Source organism: Plasmodium knowlesi, assembly GCF_000006355.2.
Source record: "Plasmodium knowlesi strain H genome assembly, chromosome: 11".
Taxonomy (NCBI): Eukaryota; Apicomplexa; class Aconoidasida; order Haemosporida; family Plasmodiidae; genus Plasmodium; species Plasmodium knowlesi.
The window spans coordinates 1,253,675-1,273,123 of record NC_011912.2 but is presented as its reverse complement, the minus strand read 5'-3'; the positions used below and the strand labels follow the sequence as shown (position 1 = coordinate 1,273,123).

At 40.0% G+C, this 19,449-nt stretch overlaps 4 protein-coding genes across 4 annotated transcripts; 1 reads left to right on the top strand and 3 right to left on the bottom strand.

Annotated features, from left to right (window-relative positions):
• Window positions 1–1,533: 1,533 nt before the first annotated feature.
• Window positions 1,534–3,731, bottom strand: PKNH_1126700 (superoxide dismutase [Fe], putative; the record flags this gene model as incomplete). Its single annotated transcript, XM_002261406.1, has 9 exons — window positions 1,534–1,592; window positions 1,753–1,812; window positions 1,982–2,101; window positions 2,237–2,380; window positions 2,586–2,627; window positions 2,728–2,772; window positions 2,974–3,064; window positions 3,243–3,418; window positions 3,611–3,731. 9 exons carry the CDS (start codon window positions 3,729–3,731, stop codon window positions 1,534–1,536), a joined length of 858 nt encoding a protein of 285 aa, XP_002261442.1.
• A 2,452-nt stretch (window positions 3,732–6,183) lies between these two features.
• On the top strand, window positions 6,184–8,332 carry PKNH_1126600 (conserved Plasmodium protein, unknown function; the record flags this gene model as incomplete). Its single annotated transcript, XM_002261405.1, has 2 exons — window positions 6,184–8,038; window positions 8,208–8,332. The coding sequence occupies 2 exons, from the start codon at window positions 6,184–6,186 to the stop codon at window positions 8,330–8,332; spliced, it is 1,980 nt and encodes a 659-aa protein (XP_002261441.1).
• Window positions 8,333–8,692: 360 nt separating this feature from the next.
• Window positions 8,693–11,512, bottom strand: PKNH_1126500 (ATP-dependent RNA helicase SUV3, putative; the record flags this gene model as incomplete). Its single annotated transcript, XM_002261404.1, has 1 exon — window positions 8,693–11,512. The coding sequence occupies one exon, from the start codon at window positions 11,510–11,512 to the stop codon at window positions 8,693–8,695; it is 2,820 nt and encodes a 939-aa protein (XP_002261440.1).
• A 1,773-nt stretch (window positions 11,513–13,285) lies between these two features.
• PKNH_1126400 (tyrosine kinase-like protein, putative) lies at window positions 13,286–19,333 on the bottom strand (the record flags this gene model as incomplete). The annotated part of the gene is made up of 1 exon (XM_002261403.1): window positions 13,286–19,333. One exon carries the CDS (start codon window positions 19,331–19,333, stop codon window positions 13,286–13,288), a length of 6,048 nt encoding a protein of 2,015 aa, XP_002261439.1.
• Window positions 19,334–19,449: the final 116 nt, after the last annotated feature.

The following is a 19,449-nucleotide window of genomic DNA, read 5'->3' as shown; positions in this document are numbered from 1 at the left end:
ATTTTTTGCAACTTTGGAGGAAATGTGATGGTGACGTTGGGGTGCTACCGAGGGGGCACGGCAGTTGTACTGCGGTGATTTTCTACCACTTGCTTCGTTTTTCTTCCATTGCTTCGTTTTTCTTCCATTGCTTCGCTTTTCTTCGATTGGTTGGCATGTTCTGCTATATTATGCCACCTTCCGGATGGAGAAGTGGCAATTTTTTCTCCCGCTTCTGCTTTGACCAGCAAAACTGCGTCCGACTATTCCGAAGAGCCTGCACAATTTTTCAGGCGCTGCAAAAAAAAGGCAAGGTAAAAAGGGGAAAAAAAAATTGGATGTGTATTTTAACATATATATTTTTTCTTAAGGTACATTGTAAAGATGAAAAAATGGAAGAATAATTTTTCCCCTATTTTTATTTTTGCAAATATTTTCGAATCCTCATATGCAAGTTGACATGTGTGTTGTATGGAGTCAAGGGGGTGGTCCTTAAAGAGTGCTACCTTGCAGGCATTCACATGAAACGCTCGCTTGGTTATGAGTTGTGTCCGTGCCAAGTTGCTATACCACCATGTAGAGACAACCACTTTGTAACTCTACACAATTGCCACGCTATTACTTTCTCCTGCGCACGCACACACACACGCACACACTTTCCCCCCAGGAGTACCTCAGTCCATTTCCTTAATCAAACGAATTATACAAAGGCAAAAAATAAGAAATGCAAAAAGGGCCTTCCTTCACACAAGGCACCTTTCGGAACAGGTTCGTGGTGGAGCAAAGATGCGAATAGAAGAAGAAGATAAAAAATAATTAACATGCCACAAACAGAATGTGGTGAAGTATACCGAACGTGGAATACGTTGTAGTTCATCTACCTGCGATGAAACGTAATTTAAATAACCTACACTCCCAAATGAGGTTCGCCCCTTTTAAGGCATCCCTCCTTACGATGAACAAAAAAGTGAGAACTGATCCAAGCAGACATGCTCACCCTATGCACTGATGATGTGACCGTATTGCAAAAAAGTATTTTTGTACTAAAGAAAATAAAGCTACTACGACGATTACGTGAATAGGATGATGAAGATACAAAGCGATGCATGTTTCTTTTCCACTTAAGTAATCCAGTTGAACTAGGAACGGGGACCATAGAAGCGATTGGAACGCACCTCACTGTACGCTGTCTTTACAACTGACGACTCCCCATTTGGAATTTCTTTTTTTTCCGAGGGGAAATAATCAACCCTTACTGTATTCTCCCCAAAAAAAAAAAAAAAAAAAAAAAAAGACAAACAAACAAATTCTCAAAATCTTAAAACTTACATAAGCATAAATATACATAAGTGTCGAACGTGTAAGCACACAATTTACGGCTATTCTAAAAAAAAAAAAAAAAAAAAAAAAGGAAGTAATGAAAACAGTCGCTACGAAATACGGGCCCTTACTTCCTGCGCCAAGGGGGTGGACACAGAAATGAAGAGCTATTTACACATGTTCGCAATTTCACATATTCGCTTTTTCCTATTTTTTATACATTCTCCTTTTTGGCTAATTTAATGTGGACAAGTTGTAGTTGGCAAAATCCCAGTTCACTTTGTTCAGCCATTCTGCGGGTGGGGAAAGTGGTGGACTGGTGAAGAGGGCAATCATAACAGGCGAGCGGGCCATTTCGAATACTTTTGGTTAAACACGCATCGAAGGAAGACAAAAAAAGTGTGATAGATCTGAATGTGTGGATTTTTTTTTTTTTTTCCATTCCCTACGCACCTTTCACGTAGTCTCCTCTGGCATTTTTGTAATCCACGTAATAAGCATGCTCCCAAACATCTACAGGGAGGAAAAAAAAAAAAAAAAATGTAACCATGCAATACGAGCAAATACTAATTTATATACAATTGTGTTTTGCTGAGGATTTGATCTTTTTTAAAGAATGGACTAATGGAGACTTGTTACGTTGAGCATTATAACATTGCCACCTCACTACAATTCCCCTCACCTAGGGTTAAGATTGGGTGTCCAATGTTATTTTTTATGGGGTTATCGGCGTCGTGTCCTTGGTAGATGATCAGCTTCTTGTCTTTCATTATTAACCATATCCATCCACTACCAAAATGGCCTTCAAAGGGAATGATTAAAGGGGAAAAATTAAAGGGGAAAGGTTGTCTTAGAAGTATTCCATTGGAGGATATATGCCATATGCGAAAGCTTGGTGTTGATTTGTAGTACCAAAAAATTGGAATCTGCAAAATACCTGATGCTTCCTTCATAAAGATATCTTTAAAATTTTCAAAGGTGGTAAAGGATTCTTCGATTTTGTTTTTTATTTCGCCGTAAGGCATCCCACCTCCATGCTCTTTCAGTCCCAACCAAAAAAAGTTGTGGTTATAAATTTGGGCTGTGGAAAATGGTTGACGGTGATGCGAAAGGGATGAAGGGAGAGGTTTACATCCAATGAACAGTCACCACCACGTGCATGTACATGTACATGCACTTGTACATGTACTTGTGTAAAGGAACAAATGCACAAAGGAGTGTAGCCAGCCGAAATATTCTCCAAATAAGCATTCCATTTAGTGCACTCTCTCAAAATAAAGCATTACCTGCATTGTTATAAATCGCCCCAGAGTATCTTCCTATCACCTCTGAGTGGGATGGAAAAAAATAAAAAAAATAATAAAAAAAAAAAAATAATTTTATTTTTAAGCGGCTACCTATCTGTCACGAAAAAGCGCGCTTACGAACCTTCCAAAGTCAAGTTCCTCAGTTCACCATGCTGATCGGCTAAATCTGGAAGGGGAAATTAAAAAAAAAATTGATAAAAAAAAAGTGGTAAAATGTTGGACACCAAAAAATTACAAATTATTCTACTTTAAATCGAGGAAAAATGCAGTGTCCAAACGAGCGGTTATGAAATAAACACGCCCCGTGGCACGCAATGTACGATGTCCAAATGAAGACAAGTCAATTTTGTTATATCTCGTTCAGTACTATTTAGGTTCTTCACATATGCGGCGTGGTGCTTGCTGTAGTGGTATTTCACCGCTTCTTCAGTTAGGAAGGGAGACATACTTTGGGGGCTCTAAAAGGATGGTAGTTGCGTGCAGTGGTTTGTAGGTGGGGGCGATGCGTAGCGTGCAAAACGGGTAATATGAGCAAGTGAAAGTAAAGGTGCCTCCTTAGGCCCCACTAAAGCCACACTTGCAACCACACTTGCAACCACACTTGTAGCCACATATGTGGGAGAATGCATCTATTACGAATGGAAGCTTCATTAGGGAAAACGGTTTGGACTCCCACAAGGGTTTAACTCCCCAACTATCATACAGCGTGTCATCCACTTTGGATGCACACTTGGACTCATTTTTAACTTCAGATGGTCGGCCGAAGAAGGATAGATACCCCAGTTTGTCGGCTCTTTTGAGTCCCCGAGCGCCTGCGGTGTAGGGGTTAGCAAAACGAGCGAAAGAGGTGAAAGCGGGAAGAAGCAGAGGAGAAAAATAGGCGGTGAAAAGAGGCGGTAAAAAGAGGCGGTGAAAAGAGGTGGTGAAAATAGGCGGTGAAAAGAGGCGTGAAGGGGTGATGCATCACCAAACACACGAGTATGTGTTCCAGCGCAATAACGTACACACACGGATGCGCAGCGAATCGGTGATGGCCAACGGGCGGCCTCGCTTAGAACCTTTCAATATCCCATGTTCAGGAAGAAAAAAAAAACAAAAAAAAATAAAAACTTTAAATACAGCCATTTTTCAAACCATCAAGCAGTACATAGTTGTAAGGTATAGCATTTTGTGAGAACGATCCTGGTGGGAAAAAAGGGACGAGGAGCTTAAAATTGACATCTAACGCAGAGAATCAGAAGAAATTATTTTTTTTAAAAAATGTAGGGTCAGGGTGCATCCCCCTTTCACGATTCATCTTCTGTTCCTACGTGGTGTGACAAAATTGGTGGCAATTTTTGTGTCCCCTTTAAAGATGGCTAATTTTGGCCGCCATATCGCGCCCCCATTTTGCACACCCATTTTTTACGGTTATTTGTCAAGACCATTTATCAATGTCATTTTTTTTTTTCTTCTCCAACCCTTCGCTAATGGACCCCATTTCCGTGCAACCTCAAATTACACACGCCCCCCTTAGTTAAACATAACCGAGTCGAAAAAAAAGAAAAAAAAAGAGTAATATGCCACATATATATATATATCGTTCTTATTGAATCTCCATTTTCTGGCAAACGAAAATCAGAAAGAACAAATTAGAGAACGTCTTTGTGCCGTCTACCTTAATAGCCAAATGAACAAAATATGTTTGGAGCATTGAAGAAGGGAGAACAATTCATCCACCCTTTTGTTTATTCTTCTTTACATAATGATAATGTTCCTTTGTGTTTCACATTTATGAGGATCGTCTCCTTGAAATGCGTCCTCAGGTTCCCCCCTCTGTGCGCAGGTTCCGTGACATACAAAACGATAAAAATGACGACGAATATGCATGTCAACGGAGGAAGAATCCCTTGTGCCGAAAGACTGAACAATTATTTAAAGGAATAAAGAAAAAAAAAAATTCGAAACGAATTGAAGCATATTTCAAAATTTCCACATTGGCTAATTCCCTCATTTTTAACAACCCTTCTGGATTTATCCAAATATAAAAAGCGAAAAAAAAAAAAAAAAGGCTCTGCTGGGAATGTGAATATTCCTCCCTGTGTACGCCTCCGTGTCTGATGATCCTACTTCGTATTACCTTCTAATGTACTTCTCTTTTTATCGTTAGGATATACCACAACAGTTGCACCCAAAAAAAGGGAAGAGAAGGAAAAAGTGTGGGAGGGAAATACGTCCACCGCAAATGAACAATTAAAAGTTACGGGAGCAGGAAAAATATAAAAACTGATGACCCCCATAAAAAGGCATGCATAAATACAGTACAGGTATGAACGTGTACAATGATAAAAAAAAAATATATATATTTATATGTAACGGTATTGCAGGTCTCCCTCACGCATAAGCATATATTTATGGTTTCTCCGCTATGAGGAAAGGGCCAAATGGGTATAATAATATAGCCCCCCACTAGATACCATATATGCCTGCATTTTTTTTTTTTTTTTTCAAACCTTTTTTGAACGTTTCGTCCAATGCTGCGCTTTACATTCCCCTTCGAAATGGTTAAAAAAAAAGAAGAAAAAAAAATTACATAATGCATAAAATGCATATAATACATTCATTGCAGAGTAGCAAAACAGAGCAACGTAATTAAATTGCAAAATAACCGCTAACTTTAAAAAAAAGGAGGAATTCACGCCCAAAGGCTACAGAAAAAAAAAAAAAAAAAAAAAAAAAAAAAAGGTACTAGCCGTTTTTTTAAGCGCATATTTTGCCCCTCCTTAGAAAATATATTTGTAACGTACGCATTCGTGTATGCATACATGTATATATGAATGAGTTCACGCTGACAAATCTTGTCATTTCCACTTCGGGAAAACTTCTTTTTTTTTTTTTTTTTTTTTTTTTTTTCCGCATTGTGCCTGCGTGCCCATCTGCGACATATACAGAAGTTTTAGCGAAATGTTATTCTGGTAGGAGTTCAGCTGGGGAGACTCAGGTGTCATTTCGCATTGTCGTAAGATACTCTTCTCAGGGAATACTGTGCGCGAAACTCTCAAGACCATGTGCCTGATCGCCGGAGATCTGCGTGCTTGAGCGCTTTGTGCAGTTTGAGTGGTTGGACCGGGAAGACTCGCGATAGAACGCTTCGGCCCACCCAAGCGTACTTACAACAGGTGCGTGCGTAAAACTAGTCATTCAAATGAGCGTGGCATTTTCCGCTCTCGAGAAGGAGGACACACACATATATATATATATCCTAACAAAAGGAGGCCCAACCCAATTGCGTATCCACGACGAGGAACGGGTGGCAGCCCAGTACATAGGATAAATGAGCTTTCTGTTCCGTTCATAAGGGGAGGAAGTCAGACTGTCATATTGTTACACCACTTGTACATCAACTGTATCTTCCTTCTGTACCTCTTCTGCACCTTCCTTCTGTACCGCTTCTGCACCTTCCTTCTGTACCTCTTCTGCACCTTCCTTCTGTACCGCTTCTGCACCTTCCTTCTGTACCACTTCTGCACCTTCCTTCTGTACCTCTTCTGCACCTTCCTTCTGTACCTCTTCTGCACCATTTGGCCCCCCAGCGAACATGTACTACGACCCACTGGTAGCGCTCGCTAACCTCTCGCCGGTGGAAAAGCTGAGCGACGAAACGAACAAAAAAAAATCTAGATGGGGAAACAGCTCTGCAAATACTAACGTAGAAAATAAAGTAGTGCCAAGTAAATGGGGACCAGAAGAAACAAAGCCATACTTACCTCTCCCCTTTGTGGACCTACCACCAGGGTTAACTCCATCCCAACTGGACCAGTTTCTACGGGAACAGAGATACGATGAATTAACAAAGAAACTAAATAAAGGAGAGCTAGAATATGTAGACCCAGACATTCGACCACCATCACCACCTCCTATTTATGATAAAAATGGAAGTAGAATAAATACAAGAGAAGCAAGAGTAAGGAATTGTATGATAGAGGAGTATCACAGATTGGTAGAGTACCTGCTAAAGCATGTAGATGGCTTTGTAGCCCCTCCAAATTATAAGCCAATTAAAAAAGTAAGAAAAATTGAAATACCAATTGATAAATATCCTGAATACAATTTCATGGGTTTAATTATTGGCCCCAGAGGATGCAACCATAAACGGTTAGAAGCAGAGAGTGGTGCACAGATAAGCATTCGTGGTAAGGGTACCCTTAAAGAAGGAAAAAAAACGGACCACCAAACAGAAATTGAAGCTAATATGCCTAAGCATGTACACATATCTGCTGATAATGAAGAATGTGTTGAAAGGGCTGTCAGCCTAATTACCCCATTATTGGACCCGTTCCACCCATTACATGATGAGTATAAAAAGAAGGGACTAGAACAACTGGCACTTGTAAATGGTATCAACATAAATCAGTTAGACGTACAACGATGTTCCATGTGTAACTCTACTTTGCACATGACATTCGAATGCCCAGAAAATATGAATCTGCAAAATTTTAAAAAACCAGAAATTAAGTGTAACCTCTGTGGGGATCATGGGCACATAACGCTTGACTGCAAGTTGGCTAAACAAAATAATACCAACGCGGATTTCGACCCCTCCTCTGAAATGAACACCGCTTCCGCTAATAATGGCATCGTTGGAAATATCCCCGCACCTCCCTCCACCATGCCACCACCACCATATGATAAACCTAGAGGGATCAACCCCTATGGGCAAACATCTAGGACTGAAAAAATAAAAATAGACTTGGAATACCAAAGAATGATGAACGAGCTTAATCCAGATAAAGAAAGCGGAGATCACTCCAACGATAAGGATATGATTAAAAATGGAAATGAAAGTATCTATGCTACAGGAGCCAATGCAACGGGTGATTTCCCTCCCCCATCAGGGAGTCTCACCTCCTTAGCAGATATCAATATGGATTCATTTAGCAACAATAATCCCACACCAAATTACGCAGATCTGAGCACTATCTTTCCGGGTACCATTGGAAGTGGTAAAGGTACCAGAGGGGGGAGAGGCGGAAAGGGTAGTAAAGGTAGCAAAAATTTTAATAACGGTCTTTTGCCTCCTCCAATGAATAGCAAAAATAAGAATAATCCAAATCTTATCCCCTTAGGCCATAATGGCAATGTTTTTGCAGATGACCTAATGGGCACAAATACAGCATCGAGCTTTTACGACTCACACTCCAAAAATGGGAGAAACAATTCTCAAAAAAAAAATTCTAACAATAACAATTTTAATACATCAGTCCCGAATTACCAAAATGCAAATAATATTCCTTTAAATGCTCCCATGCCTCCTATGCTACCCAATTTTTTTAATTTTCCTTTTATGAATAACGGGATGGTACAAGGTGGTTCTGTGCCCTTTCCCAGTGGTCAACAAATACCGCCTGGTCAGCAGCTACCCATGGACCCACTCTACATGCAGGGTTTTCCGGGTAAGAACAGAATTACATACGAGATGCCTTTTGTGCGCATATTTATACCGCGCTCATTTGTTCTCATCATGTTGCTCTTTTATGTATTATTTTTTTTTTTCGTATATATTTTTTGTCTGCTGTACTACTATTATATGTGCAAATACTAATTGATGCCCTCTTTTTACAGGTTGGCCACAAATGCCCATGGGTTTCTCAGATGATCTGCTAGCACACGCGGCTGCGCCAGATACAAACCCGCCCCCCTTGCCATCGGAAGGTATGAACAACGAGGACAGCGCCAATGTAACATGAGCCCCTTATGGGAAGTGAAGCAGTTTGGATAAGTGTGGGGGGAAATGACTCTTTTCTGCGATTGGTGCAATTTTGCGGAAAAGTTACTGTGTTTTGGGGAGAGGGCCCAGTTTTTAAATTCGCAGAAGGATTGTATGAGTTGCGGAGGAAACCATCCACAAACGGTAAGAAAGTACACAATCCTCACGTATGTCACGAAAAAAAAAAAAAAAAAAAAAAAAAAAAAAAAAAAAAAAAAAAAGTGTGTGCAAGTAGTCACGTTTCGCAAGGCATAAATATGCTCCAGACGTGCATGCGCATGCGACAGCTTTCTTCACAACAGAATTAATTCATTAATCACAGGGGATACATTCAACATTTTTAAGAGAGTGTCGTTACTGTGGATGTGTCATCACAAGTCTTTTGCATTGTCTCCCCGTTTACAGTTCCTTTTCGAGTGATTCTCCCCCCCTCACCAGCGCCCACCTCCTCCTCTTCACACGACCGTGCCAACACTTCCATAATTGCGTTGGTAACTTTTTTTTTTTCGTCATTTACTAAATCCATGCTTATATAAATGCTAGGGAACTTTTTATGTAGCCAGGAGTACAGGTCGATTATTTCGTAGTAAACTTCCAACACGCTGAGGCATTCCTGTGGTCCCACATGTAGATGGTTGGAATGGCCTGTGGAGATGCCGAATGGACTTGGACTCTCCTGTGTTATGGAGTGATGGCAAGTTTCGCCAGCGAGGACATTGTTTGATAATTCTTCTTTACCCTCTTTAGAATCTGAGCAGGCGATCATGCTATCCGTGGTGCCGCTATTGAAAGTACCTCCTTGGAGAGGTAAGCCATCCCTGAGCGCACCCCGGTAGCTGCTATGCCTCCCCATTAACTCCTCAACCCCCCCCACTGCTGTAGTAGGAAAAATATCTTCATTTATGCACTCAAAGAAATCCACAAAATTTAGTAGCTCATGACAGAAAGCAAAGGTTCTCAGTGTAGTTAACATATTAACATCATTGACATTTATCGGGCAAAGGGTATACACAAAGAGGGTTTCGTTGTCCAACTTTATTTCTTTTAAAAACTTAGCAATGGTTATCATTTGGTTATAATTTTTTGTCAAAAAAAAATAATTATCATTAAGCTTCGCGTAATCTACCAGTATACTCATAATTTCATGCAACTCTACCTTTGCTTTGTGTTCATGCTCTAGCATTCTTTTCAATTGATTTATCATGTTAAAGTCTGGAAAAAATCCTGCCTTTGTACAAGTATTTTTTTTTTTTTCTTCTATTTGCTCGAAAACGGAATCCACACAATGTGCATTTTTTAATATGCTCCTGTTGGGGGTGGGAGTGGATTCCCCCAATAATCCTTCACTATCGACTTTGTGCCGTGGTCCATCTAAGTGTGCACCACTATCCTTCCCATCTGGATATCTCCCCTCATCATTTCTTCTTGAATCGGTAGAGGACTCAACAACGCCCTGACTACAACAACTCGGTGAAAAAGTAAAATTTTCCAAATAATTATTTTGCAACACTTTTCCATCGAGCACACCATTTTTTTCGTTCCTAAAAATTCCTTTTACAGTGTTTAAATCGTGTGCATGAAAACAAGTTACGTAACCTGTTATGGGTTCTCCACCATTATGGTGAAATCTTCCAGCCCTCCCTGCTATTTGTAACACCTCCGAAGCGTACAAATACCTTAATTTATCTCCATCAAATTTTTGCAAAGAATAAAATATAATTCTTCTTATGTTAATGTTCACCCCCATGCCTATCACATCCGTGGCAATTAAAATGGTTTCTTTCTTCTTGTCATTGGAGAAAGGTACTTCTGCTTTGGGAATATCGTCCACTTGTTCAATTTTTTCCTGCTGTGCGCAGCATCGGTTGAACAACTCCACCTGACTGCGTTTCAGTTCCGGCGGCAAACTCCCATAAATTACAAAAACTCGTTTATTCAAGCGCTCTAGCCGATTCTTTAACATCATTATGCTATTTCTGGAGAATGTAATTACGCAGTCTCCCGTCTTTAGTTTTTCCCATTCCACTGTATTTTCCTGCACATGCAATTTTCCTAACCGTTCGAATTGCTTTATAGTTAACTCGTCCTCCAACAGATCTGCTAATTTTTTCATCAAACTGATTATGTTGTCACTACCACACAGGTATATTTCTTCACACTCCAGGTTAAGAAGAACATTTGTCCATGCACATCCTCTTGTATCATGATTAATCATCTGAATTTCGTCAACGACAACACAGTCGTATTGTTTATCCAGTGGAGTCATCTCCACTGTACAAACTGTGTGTGTTGCATTTTTTTCTTTAATTATTTCTTGCCCTGTTAATAAGTTGGTGACTTTATTCAGTTTAATTAATTTTTTGTGAATTTCCCACGCCAAGATTCTTAAAGGAGCACAATACAACCCATTACTTGATTTACACAAAGATTGAAAAGCTTCGTACGTCTTTCCGCTGTTCGTTGGTCCAACGTACAAGTGTAGTTTCCTCGCTTTTTTTTTTTTTTTTTTTTTTTTTTTTACCAGTTCATTTAACTCGCTAAAATCGCAAATTCGCCTGACATGTTCATAAAAAATCCACTGCTTGTAGTAATTTTTTTTTATGAACTCTTGGAAAATGGCTAGCAGTTTAGTGTACTTCATGGACACACATTTTGTTTCCCCGTCTTTAAAATCTTCCTCCTCCTTTTGCAGAAACTCCCTTAACTCGAACGCACACGTTGTATCTCCCCGAAGGTGTTCCAAAAAATCGTTTCGCACGTGACTGTCCTGCAGAAAAAAACTGGGGATGTTACAAGAACGCATAACTTGGCGTTGTATCTCCTCGTTCGTTACAATCTTGATTAGGATGTTCCTTATTTTTTGCAGTTCGTTTTCGCTGAGTGGGATTAGTCGTTGTGCCTTCATGTAATCTTCCGTTATTTTTTCAGCCGCGTGCTTCCCGCGGGGGGGAGCTGGGTCCTCACGAGGATACCTTTCCACATGATCAATTCCACGATACGTTCCCTGATATGTCGACCGATCTGCCGCCTTGTCTTCATTCTCGCCTACGCTTGTCGATGCTGTTCCCCCCCCTCTGAAGCTTCTAATCAGTCGGATCTGCCCATGAGGGGGGAGGAAGACCCTCCCCCTTCGGCAAGTCGACACAAAACATTGCAACATTTTTATCTTCTCCAAATCGTTTAACGGGATAATAGCAGGATGTATTCCACATGGAGGAAACTCCCAATTCGAAAACCACTACAAACGTAACAAACGTATTTGAAAGGATGATGTCCTACGCTCTTTAGCAAAAAAAAAAAAAAAAATGAATTTTTCCATTGGATTATCACACCTTCTGTAAGCCTCCTACGTCGACCGGTGTTGATTTGTAAATCTGTTATCCATGTGATTACCTCACCATGATGTAACGGATCCAATGCTTTCTCCGCTGTGTACATTACTTTTCATTTCTGTGAGAGATATATCAACGGAGGAATTTCTTCCCCCTCCCTTTTAATTGGCCAAATTGTCATGTGAACAAAAAAAAAGCCAGTCCAAAGGTGGGCATATCCCATGGGTTATTTCCATGCTGATCTGGTGGTTCATAATTCTCTTCTCACGATGAACAACACATATGGTTAGGAGGTACATAATGTAGAAGAAACTCTTTCACCTTGACGCATACACCCCCCTAGCGGCAACCCTCTTGTGGCTCTTCACGAAAACATCAATCCTGAAGGAAGCCAAGGAAAGTATGCGCAAAAAAAAAAAAAAAAAAAAAAAAAAGGCCCATGTACCTATACAATATACGATTGCCCTCCATTGGGAGTTTTAAAAAAAAAAAAAAAATTTAATCACCCTAATGGTCCAGTTGATAAAAGGGTAGGAATGATTCTTATCTTGTATAGTCAAGAGTTCCTTTAAATTAGCCGACACAACTTTTTTTTTTTTTTCTCCCCCACCAAAACGGGACTATGACGGGGTACAGGCAATGGGGAAAACTCACCACACGTCACCACTGCGCAACCACAGCGCATGTAAAGAATTTATCCTTTCTACATTTGCACAAAAAAAAAGTTTTTAAACGTGCATGTATCGTTTGTACACCTATGATGATAGACCTTTGGGGCTTCCCCTAATTTTCTCCAAAGTGGAGATGGACTATGCCTCGGTAAATTCTATTTGCCAACAGGTTTAATCACTTATAATGTCCTGCGTATATCCTTTCCTTTTGGGGTAGCCTATTAAAAAACTATGCGCGTGTGGTAGGCGAAGTTCGGTTTACACCTTTCTCGCTGTGTGCTCCCACGAAGTAACCAACCAACAGATTAAATAAAAAATATAAAAAAAAAAAAAAAAAAAAAAAAAAGTTCTAATATACAATTTTGTGTGTCTCTTTAAAAAATTAAAAGAATACACAGTACGAAAAAATTTACATATTCGCACCCCCGCATTTCACATGGGTGTTTAAAACATGTACACATGTCTGTGTATGGCAAGGGGATAAAAATACGCATGTGATTAAAAAAAGTTGAGCCCAAAACGGTGGGAAAAAGCAGGTACCATATTTTTGGAACTCCGTATATGTAAATACGTGTAATATACATGTATGTGTAATTGTTATGTAAATAGCGATGCTAATGATTTATGGTAATGGGAAATATATGCTTGTGAGGTTACTCAAAATCGCATAGTCTCCGTTCCGGTAAAATGCATCGCTCCTTTACGTCCTTTTTTCTGTATAATCAGAAAGTTTTTTTTTTTTTTTTTCTTTTTTTTTTTTTTTTCTAAAGCGGGATTAAAAGATAACTGCTTCTTCTTTTTTTTTTTTCCTTTTTACAACATTAGCTCTCCTATCTATTTGCCGAGATGAGGGTACACATGGATAGTTTCGTTCGTCATGTCGTTCTGCACATTTTCTAATACTTGGCGATTATTTGTCCCATCGGATCATCACTCGACAACCTTGATTTTCTTCAAACACTTGTACATCTCGTAAGCACAGGGTCTCTCCTCCGGGTTGAAACTGAAGCACCTCTGCAGGCATTTCTTCATGGAGTTGGGTAGAAAGTTTGGAATGTGTGGAGTCTTCTTATTCACCAGAAGCTCATGTCGAATCTTTATATTCTTCGATAAATTATGGTATGGGTACTTGCTGGAAAATATTTCAACGATGCAACATGCTAAACTCCATATATCAATTTTCTCTGTCACTTCGGATGTACAACTAAAAGTTTCAGGGGCCATATATCTATAGGAGCCAAAGTTGCTATAAAGTTTTGTATTCTTAAAACGAGCTTTTCCAAAATCACACATAACTAAGTGCATATTATTGTCTATTAAAACGTTGGATGTTTTTATATCTCCATTTATTACAGGAGGGTTATGTGTATGAAAGGCATGGACAATAGAACACATTTCGGATGCCCATGCTAGTCTCTGCTTCTTGTGAATTTTATTTTTATTTTTTAGAAAATTAAATAAATTACCCTTAGGGTAGTATTCCAACAGTAACATTAATTTATTTGATCTTATGCATATTCCATAGAACGTACAAATATTTGGACGCTGAATATTTTTATATATTTCTATTTCCCTTAAAAAGTTTTTTAAATTTTTGCTGTCCTTCAAATCGTGTATTTTTATAGCCACTGGTGTTTTTACCTGTACAAGTTCTTCGCTCTGTTCGCATGTTTTCTCATCTCCTACTTTTTCTGAATCGTTGATTAAATTTCTTCCCTCTGCTGCTTCTTCCTTAACCTCAAAAGCCATATTTTTCACGCCCTTTCCATCCGCCCCGGATTTCATTTTCAGCAAGTTTTTCCCTTCCACGGATAAGGATGTCACCTTGGCGTTTTTAATCCCTTTCGTATCTACCCTACATTTTGAACTTTTAACAACCCCCATCCTTCCTACATTTTTCACCTCAGGTAATAACCCCTTTTCTCCAGTGCCTTTCACCTTCCTTCCCGCGCGCGACAGCGATAGAAAAGCTCTTTCTTCATCGGCGTCACCATCGTCATCATCATCATCACTACCATCATCATCACTACCATCATCGTCACTACCATCATCGTCACTACCATCATCGTTGTCGTCCTGGTCACCATCGTTCTCCCCCTCATCCCTACCGCAGTTTTCAGCGCACACATCCTCCAAATGTTGTTGCGCCTCCTCCCGGTTGCTCACCTTACCACTGTAGTTGTACTCCCGCTCGTTGCCATAATCTTTAAAAGCGTTCTTTTTCCTAGACACATTCATCATCATGGTAGTTTTTGACTCATCCGTATTGTTCGTGTTCAGCACGGTACTGCTCCCTGCACCGTTATTGCTTAGATGCAAGTTAGCCTTGCTTGTACTTCCCATTTTATCAGCCTCATCCCTATGCACGTTGTTACTTCGTCCACTACTTCCATGCGCAGTTACCCCACTTCCACTACCAGTACCAACCCCGTTGTTATTCTCCGTCTCATCACTTCTGTCGTTATTTCCGCTACCGCTACCACCCATTATCTTGCTTTTCCCTCCCGCATAGTCTGCACTCACTTCCTCGTAATTGCAGCAGAGGAACTCATCAAGCATGTTAATTTTTTCCTGAAGAATAATGGAATCTCTATCTTCCTTATTAAAATTGAAAGCGCCATCACCACATGCATCCGAATTCGTATACTGTAGGTTGGAGAAAAAAGCGTTATTATTTGACATGTTCGTCTGGTTGTTATCTTGTTCTCTCTCCATCATTTTCTTCAAGCTCTTTCCATTTGGGGTACTCTGCAAGTCTTCCCCTTGAGGATAACAGGAGCAATTATTTGGCTGCTTATGATACTTCTTCCTTAAATTAAAAAGGAACTTCAGAAATCCAAATATTAGCGCATTCAGCAGGTGGCTCATATTCATCTTGCTAAAGGGAATGATTGCCAACTTATTCAATCCATTTTTATGTTTATTAATTTCGTGCTTGAGGAGAGAAGAAGTTTTCATCATCCTTTCATTATTTAGCACATTGAAAACGGTGAGGTTCTGATACTTCTTCAATTCCTTGTGTTCATCGATAAACACAATTTTGAATATGCACTTATCACTGTAGTAGTGGAAAATATTTTTATTATCAAATATATAGAGACTTTCCTTATTCATTCCGTACGTTATAATATTTTTTCCCTTCACGTACAGGAAGCAGAGGCTATTTTTGTATGCAGTGTTGTTATGGTACACGTCTAACAACAAGTACGCAATTATTTCTTCATGATACTTTTTATCTAACTCCGTATTGTTCATCATTTTTAATTTATAAAAAATTCTCTTGGCTTCGATAAAAAATTCATCTCTATCAATTATTATTTTCTCATTTGTTTTTTTCGAATAAATAAAGTTTAGCATTTTTTTCTTTAACTTTCTTATTTCCTGTACGTGTATACAATTGCTTCCTTTTTTCAGGTCCATTTTTTCCATAGCTTCTTCTTTGTCCATCTGCTTTTGTTCTGGGTTTTTCTCCCCGTCAGATCCAAATTCAGCATCTTCCACATCCTCCCCAGGGTTCACATTACCGATTCCAAACTTTTCTCCGTTCCTCAATAGCATTCTCTCATTCCCCTTGCTCATGTTATAATTATCATGATTAATCGCTTTCTTCTTCACCTCCTGATTCGCCTTATCATCATCCCAACTTTTTAGAATATCTTCAATATCACAATTTTTTTTTCTCTCATCGTCGTCATAGGGCTGTTCATCTTCTTCCTCCTCCGGTTGTACCTCCCGAGCTTCTTCTTCTCTCTCTGCTCCTCTGAGGGGGTACCCACCATTCATTCCACTACCACCACCGTTGGGGTTTACTGGATTCTTGAACGTATCGAATATTTTCTCAATCAACTGATTTCGCAAATTACATAACTTCTTCGTGCTTCTGCTAAGTTTGCTGTTGTCGCTGTTGTGACTTTTCTTCTTCTTCATGGGGAAATGCTTGTTTGGGAAATCTCCCTTGGGAGAGTTACTGTTCGGGGTGCTTCGATTTGGTCCACTCGCATGACCTGAGTTCCCCTTCGACTCAGCACCATCCTGTACATTACTGTTATCTGCGTAGTTGCTCGATCCGTCTTGGTTCCCTCCATCCGCGTGAAGCACATTTCTCCGCTCGTCCAGTTGTTGTTCCATCTGTTGTTGCTCCTGTTCGTACGCCTCATCCTCATCATTATCCTGATCATTATCTTCCCCGTTCAATTGTCTATGGGAGCTTCTTCCCCCCTGTGTCCTTCCTGCAGTCTCACCGCTAGCTCCCCCTAGCCCCTTTAAGCTGTTCTGATTTGACAACGCCTTGCTGTATTTCCCACTGGCGCCATACATAATTTCGCATTTTTTCAGCTTCCTCAAAAGAATTCCCTTATAAACAACTCCAAAGCCTCCCTTCGAAAGGTAGGATTGAATTTTCACATCATCATAATGAATAAGATAAGAATCTGAAAGATACAACGAGCAGATATTCGTACTTGTCATAAAAATAATTTTTGATATATTTGTAAATATATTTTCATTTCTTATGGGATAATATAATTTTATCCTCTTAACTATAACATCATTTTCACCCAAATGGATTAAAGGGAAGTTCAGCATTTTCTCCTTTTCTAAGCTTCTCCTATATATTTTAATATTACAGTTTTCCTTTGTTTTAAAAATTTTTTTTTCCTCGTCGTACACCACATTTTCATTGCTCAGACAATTTTCTTTAAAATATGCCACTGTGTTATCTACGTTATTTATACTATTGTTGCTGATCATACCGTTGTTGTTATCATAAGAATTCCTCTTCTCGCTTGAGTTCTTGTTTCCATTAAGGTCGGTGTCAGACACGTTCAAATTGATATTGTTACTCATAGATGCTCCACTGTTTTTTCTGCATACGTTTTTTTCCCCTTTATTATTTTCCATCCGCATGTCCATACTACCTCCCGCTCCACTTCCCTTCACTTGTTCAGCCAAATTCCCATTTTTTTCTATCCTACCTACCACCTTTTTCAGGTGATCTCCGGAACAATTCCCTCTCGATACTGCATCGGTCATTGCCCCTTTCTTCTTACCATAATTCGTACAGCTGCAACTTTTTCCCACGTAATTTTCATTTTCATTCCTTAATGGCGTAGACGTCGTTCCCATCTGTGCCCCTGCTCCGTTTTCAATACAACCAGCACCTCCTCCGTTCTTCTTACTTTTGTATAATTGATACCCTTCGGAAGGATGCATTCGATAATCTTCCTCATAATTTAAAACCTTCTTCGTGCTTGCATTTAACATTCTCTTCAAATTATCTTCATCCCTTAGCCCCTTGCTCAGATATAAACTGGTTGGCACGTCGTATACGTTGCTCTCGTTAAAAACCTTGCCACATGGATCCACCCCCCCAATACCACCTACTCCTGGGGGTGAAACAGATCCTCCTAAATACATCATCGTCGGTATGTTCTTCTTCCCCTTATGATTGGTGTCTTCTGGAGGTAGGCAACACATAACATTATCAACAACCTTAAGGCCCTTCACACTGTTTGTATATAGGGCTTTGGAAGGACCTGCATGTTTCTGCATATTGTTATACAAACTCTCTTGCTCCAACACCATTCTCATCATATGATCACTAGCTCCACCGACTGCTGTTCCAATCTTCTGAAGGTGTTCGTACTTACTTTGTTTTTCCTTCTGATCATTTTTCGCCTTTTCTTGGTCTTCCTTCCTGACAAGGAATTTTTCAAAATGTCGGTCATGCAAATTATTGCACTTTCGATCCAAGTAACTATCGTACTTCCGATCTTGGAGAGGATCATTCAGTTGCTCTGCGAGCCGACCACCCGCCCGTTCGACTGCACGATCAGATGGACGACCTGATGGATGATCGAGTGACATTTCTCCCTGCTTCTCCCCATAGACACCATTCATTCCAAAGTATCCCTTCTTCTGCCGGTGGTTCTCTCCTAGGTATTGCTTCAAGTCGTAAAACACGTAGTTGCTCTCTTCATCCATCTGTTCGGCGCTTTTCCTTTTTTCGAACTTGGCATATTGCTCATTCTGCTGCGATGGATTGCAGATGCGACTGCTGGGGTGACTGCTGGGGTGACCGCTGATATGACCATTGATTTGACCATTGATCTGACCGCCTGGGTAATTCACATCCCCCCCGCAATCTTCAAAAAAGGTACTGTAAGACATTTTTTTTTTCTCCTCCTGGGCCTTGACCTTGTTCATAATTTTCTCCTGCACTTTATTTACATTTGTTAATGAATATGAATTCTTCAATTTATCATAACTTTTTAAATGAACCATGTAGTTAGCATTTTCCTCCTCTTCCTTCTCTTCATCCTCCTTCTCATAATCCATCCTCTCCCTTTTAATGTTGTTCAGTTTCTCTTTTATTTCGATAAGATTATTGATAAATAAGCGCTTGTTCATTATTTCATTGGCATTAACGTTGCACTTGCTAGTAGGTGCCTCCATCATGGGGGCGTTATTCCCTAGACTTTGACTGTGGTAGATTTTCTTTTTTTCTCCAAGGAAATCCCCGTGTATGTATTCAGCTTGGTTTGGGAGCACCTTCTTGAACACGTTACTTCCGTTCAAGCTGGGTCGACTAAAATGGCCGCTAGCTTGACTGCTAAGGTGGCTACTAAGGTTGCCACTCACTTGACTGCTAAAATTACCGCTAGGGTGCCCACCAACATGCCCACTATACAACTGCCCCTTCATGCCCCTAGGGGCGGCGTGCCCGTTGTAATCCAAATGGACCAACTCCCCATGGCTATTCACATACACCATGCCGTTGTTTGCACTCCCCACCTTGGAAAGACCATTCGAACACCCATTGAAATTTTGCTCCTCCAAAAAATTCCTACTCCTCATGAAATCCTTATTAAATTCTTGCCTCGAAATAATGTTGCTACAGAAAACGTTGTTGGCGCTTTTGGGGTGATGGTTACTCACGTCGGGCTCATTTGGGTTCCCATAAAATGAGTGCCCATTCATTCTGTTGCTACTCCCTTTGAACATTTTGTCTTCGAATGGAGTTAATGTTTGTTTTGGTCTCCACGTTGGTTTTACTTCACCGTGATGGGTACACTTTTACGTTACAATTCCGTTGT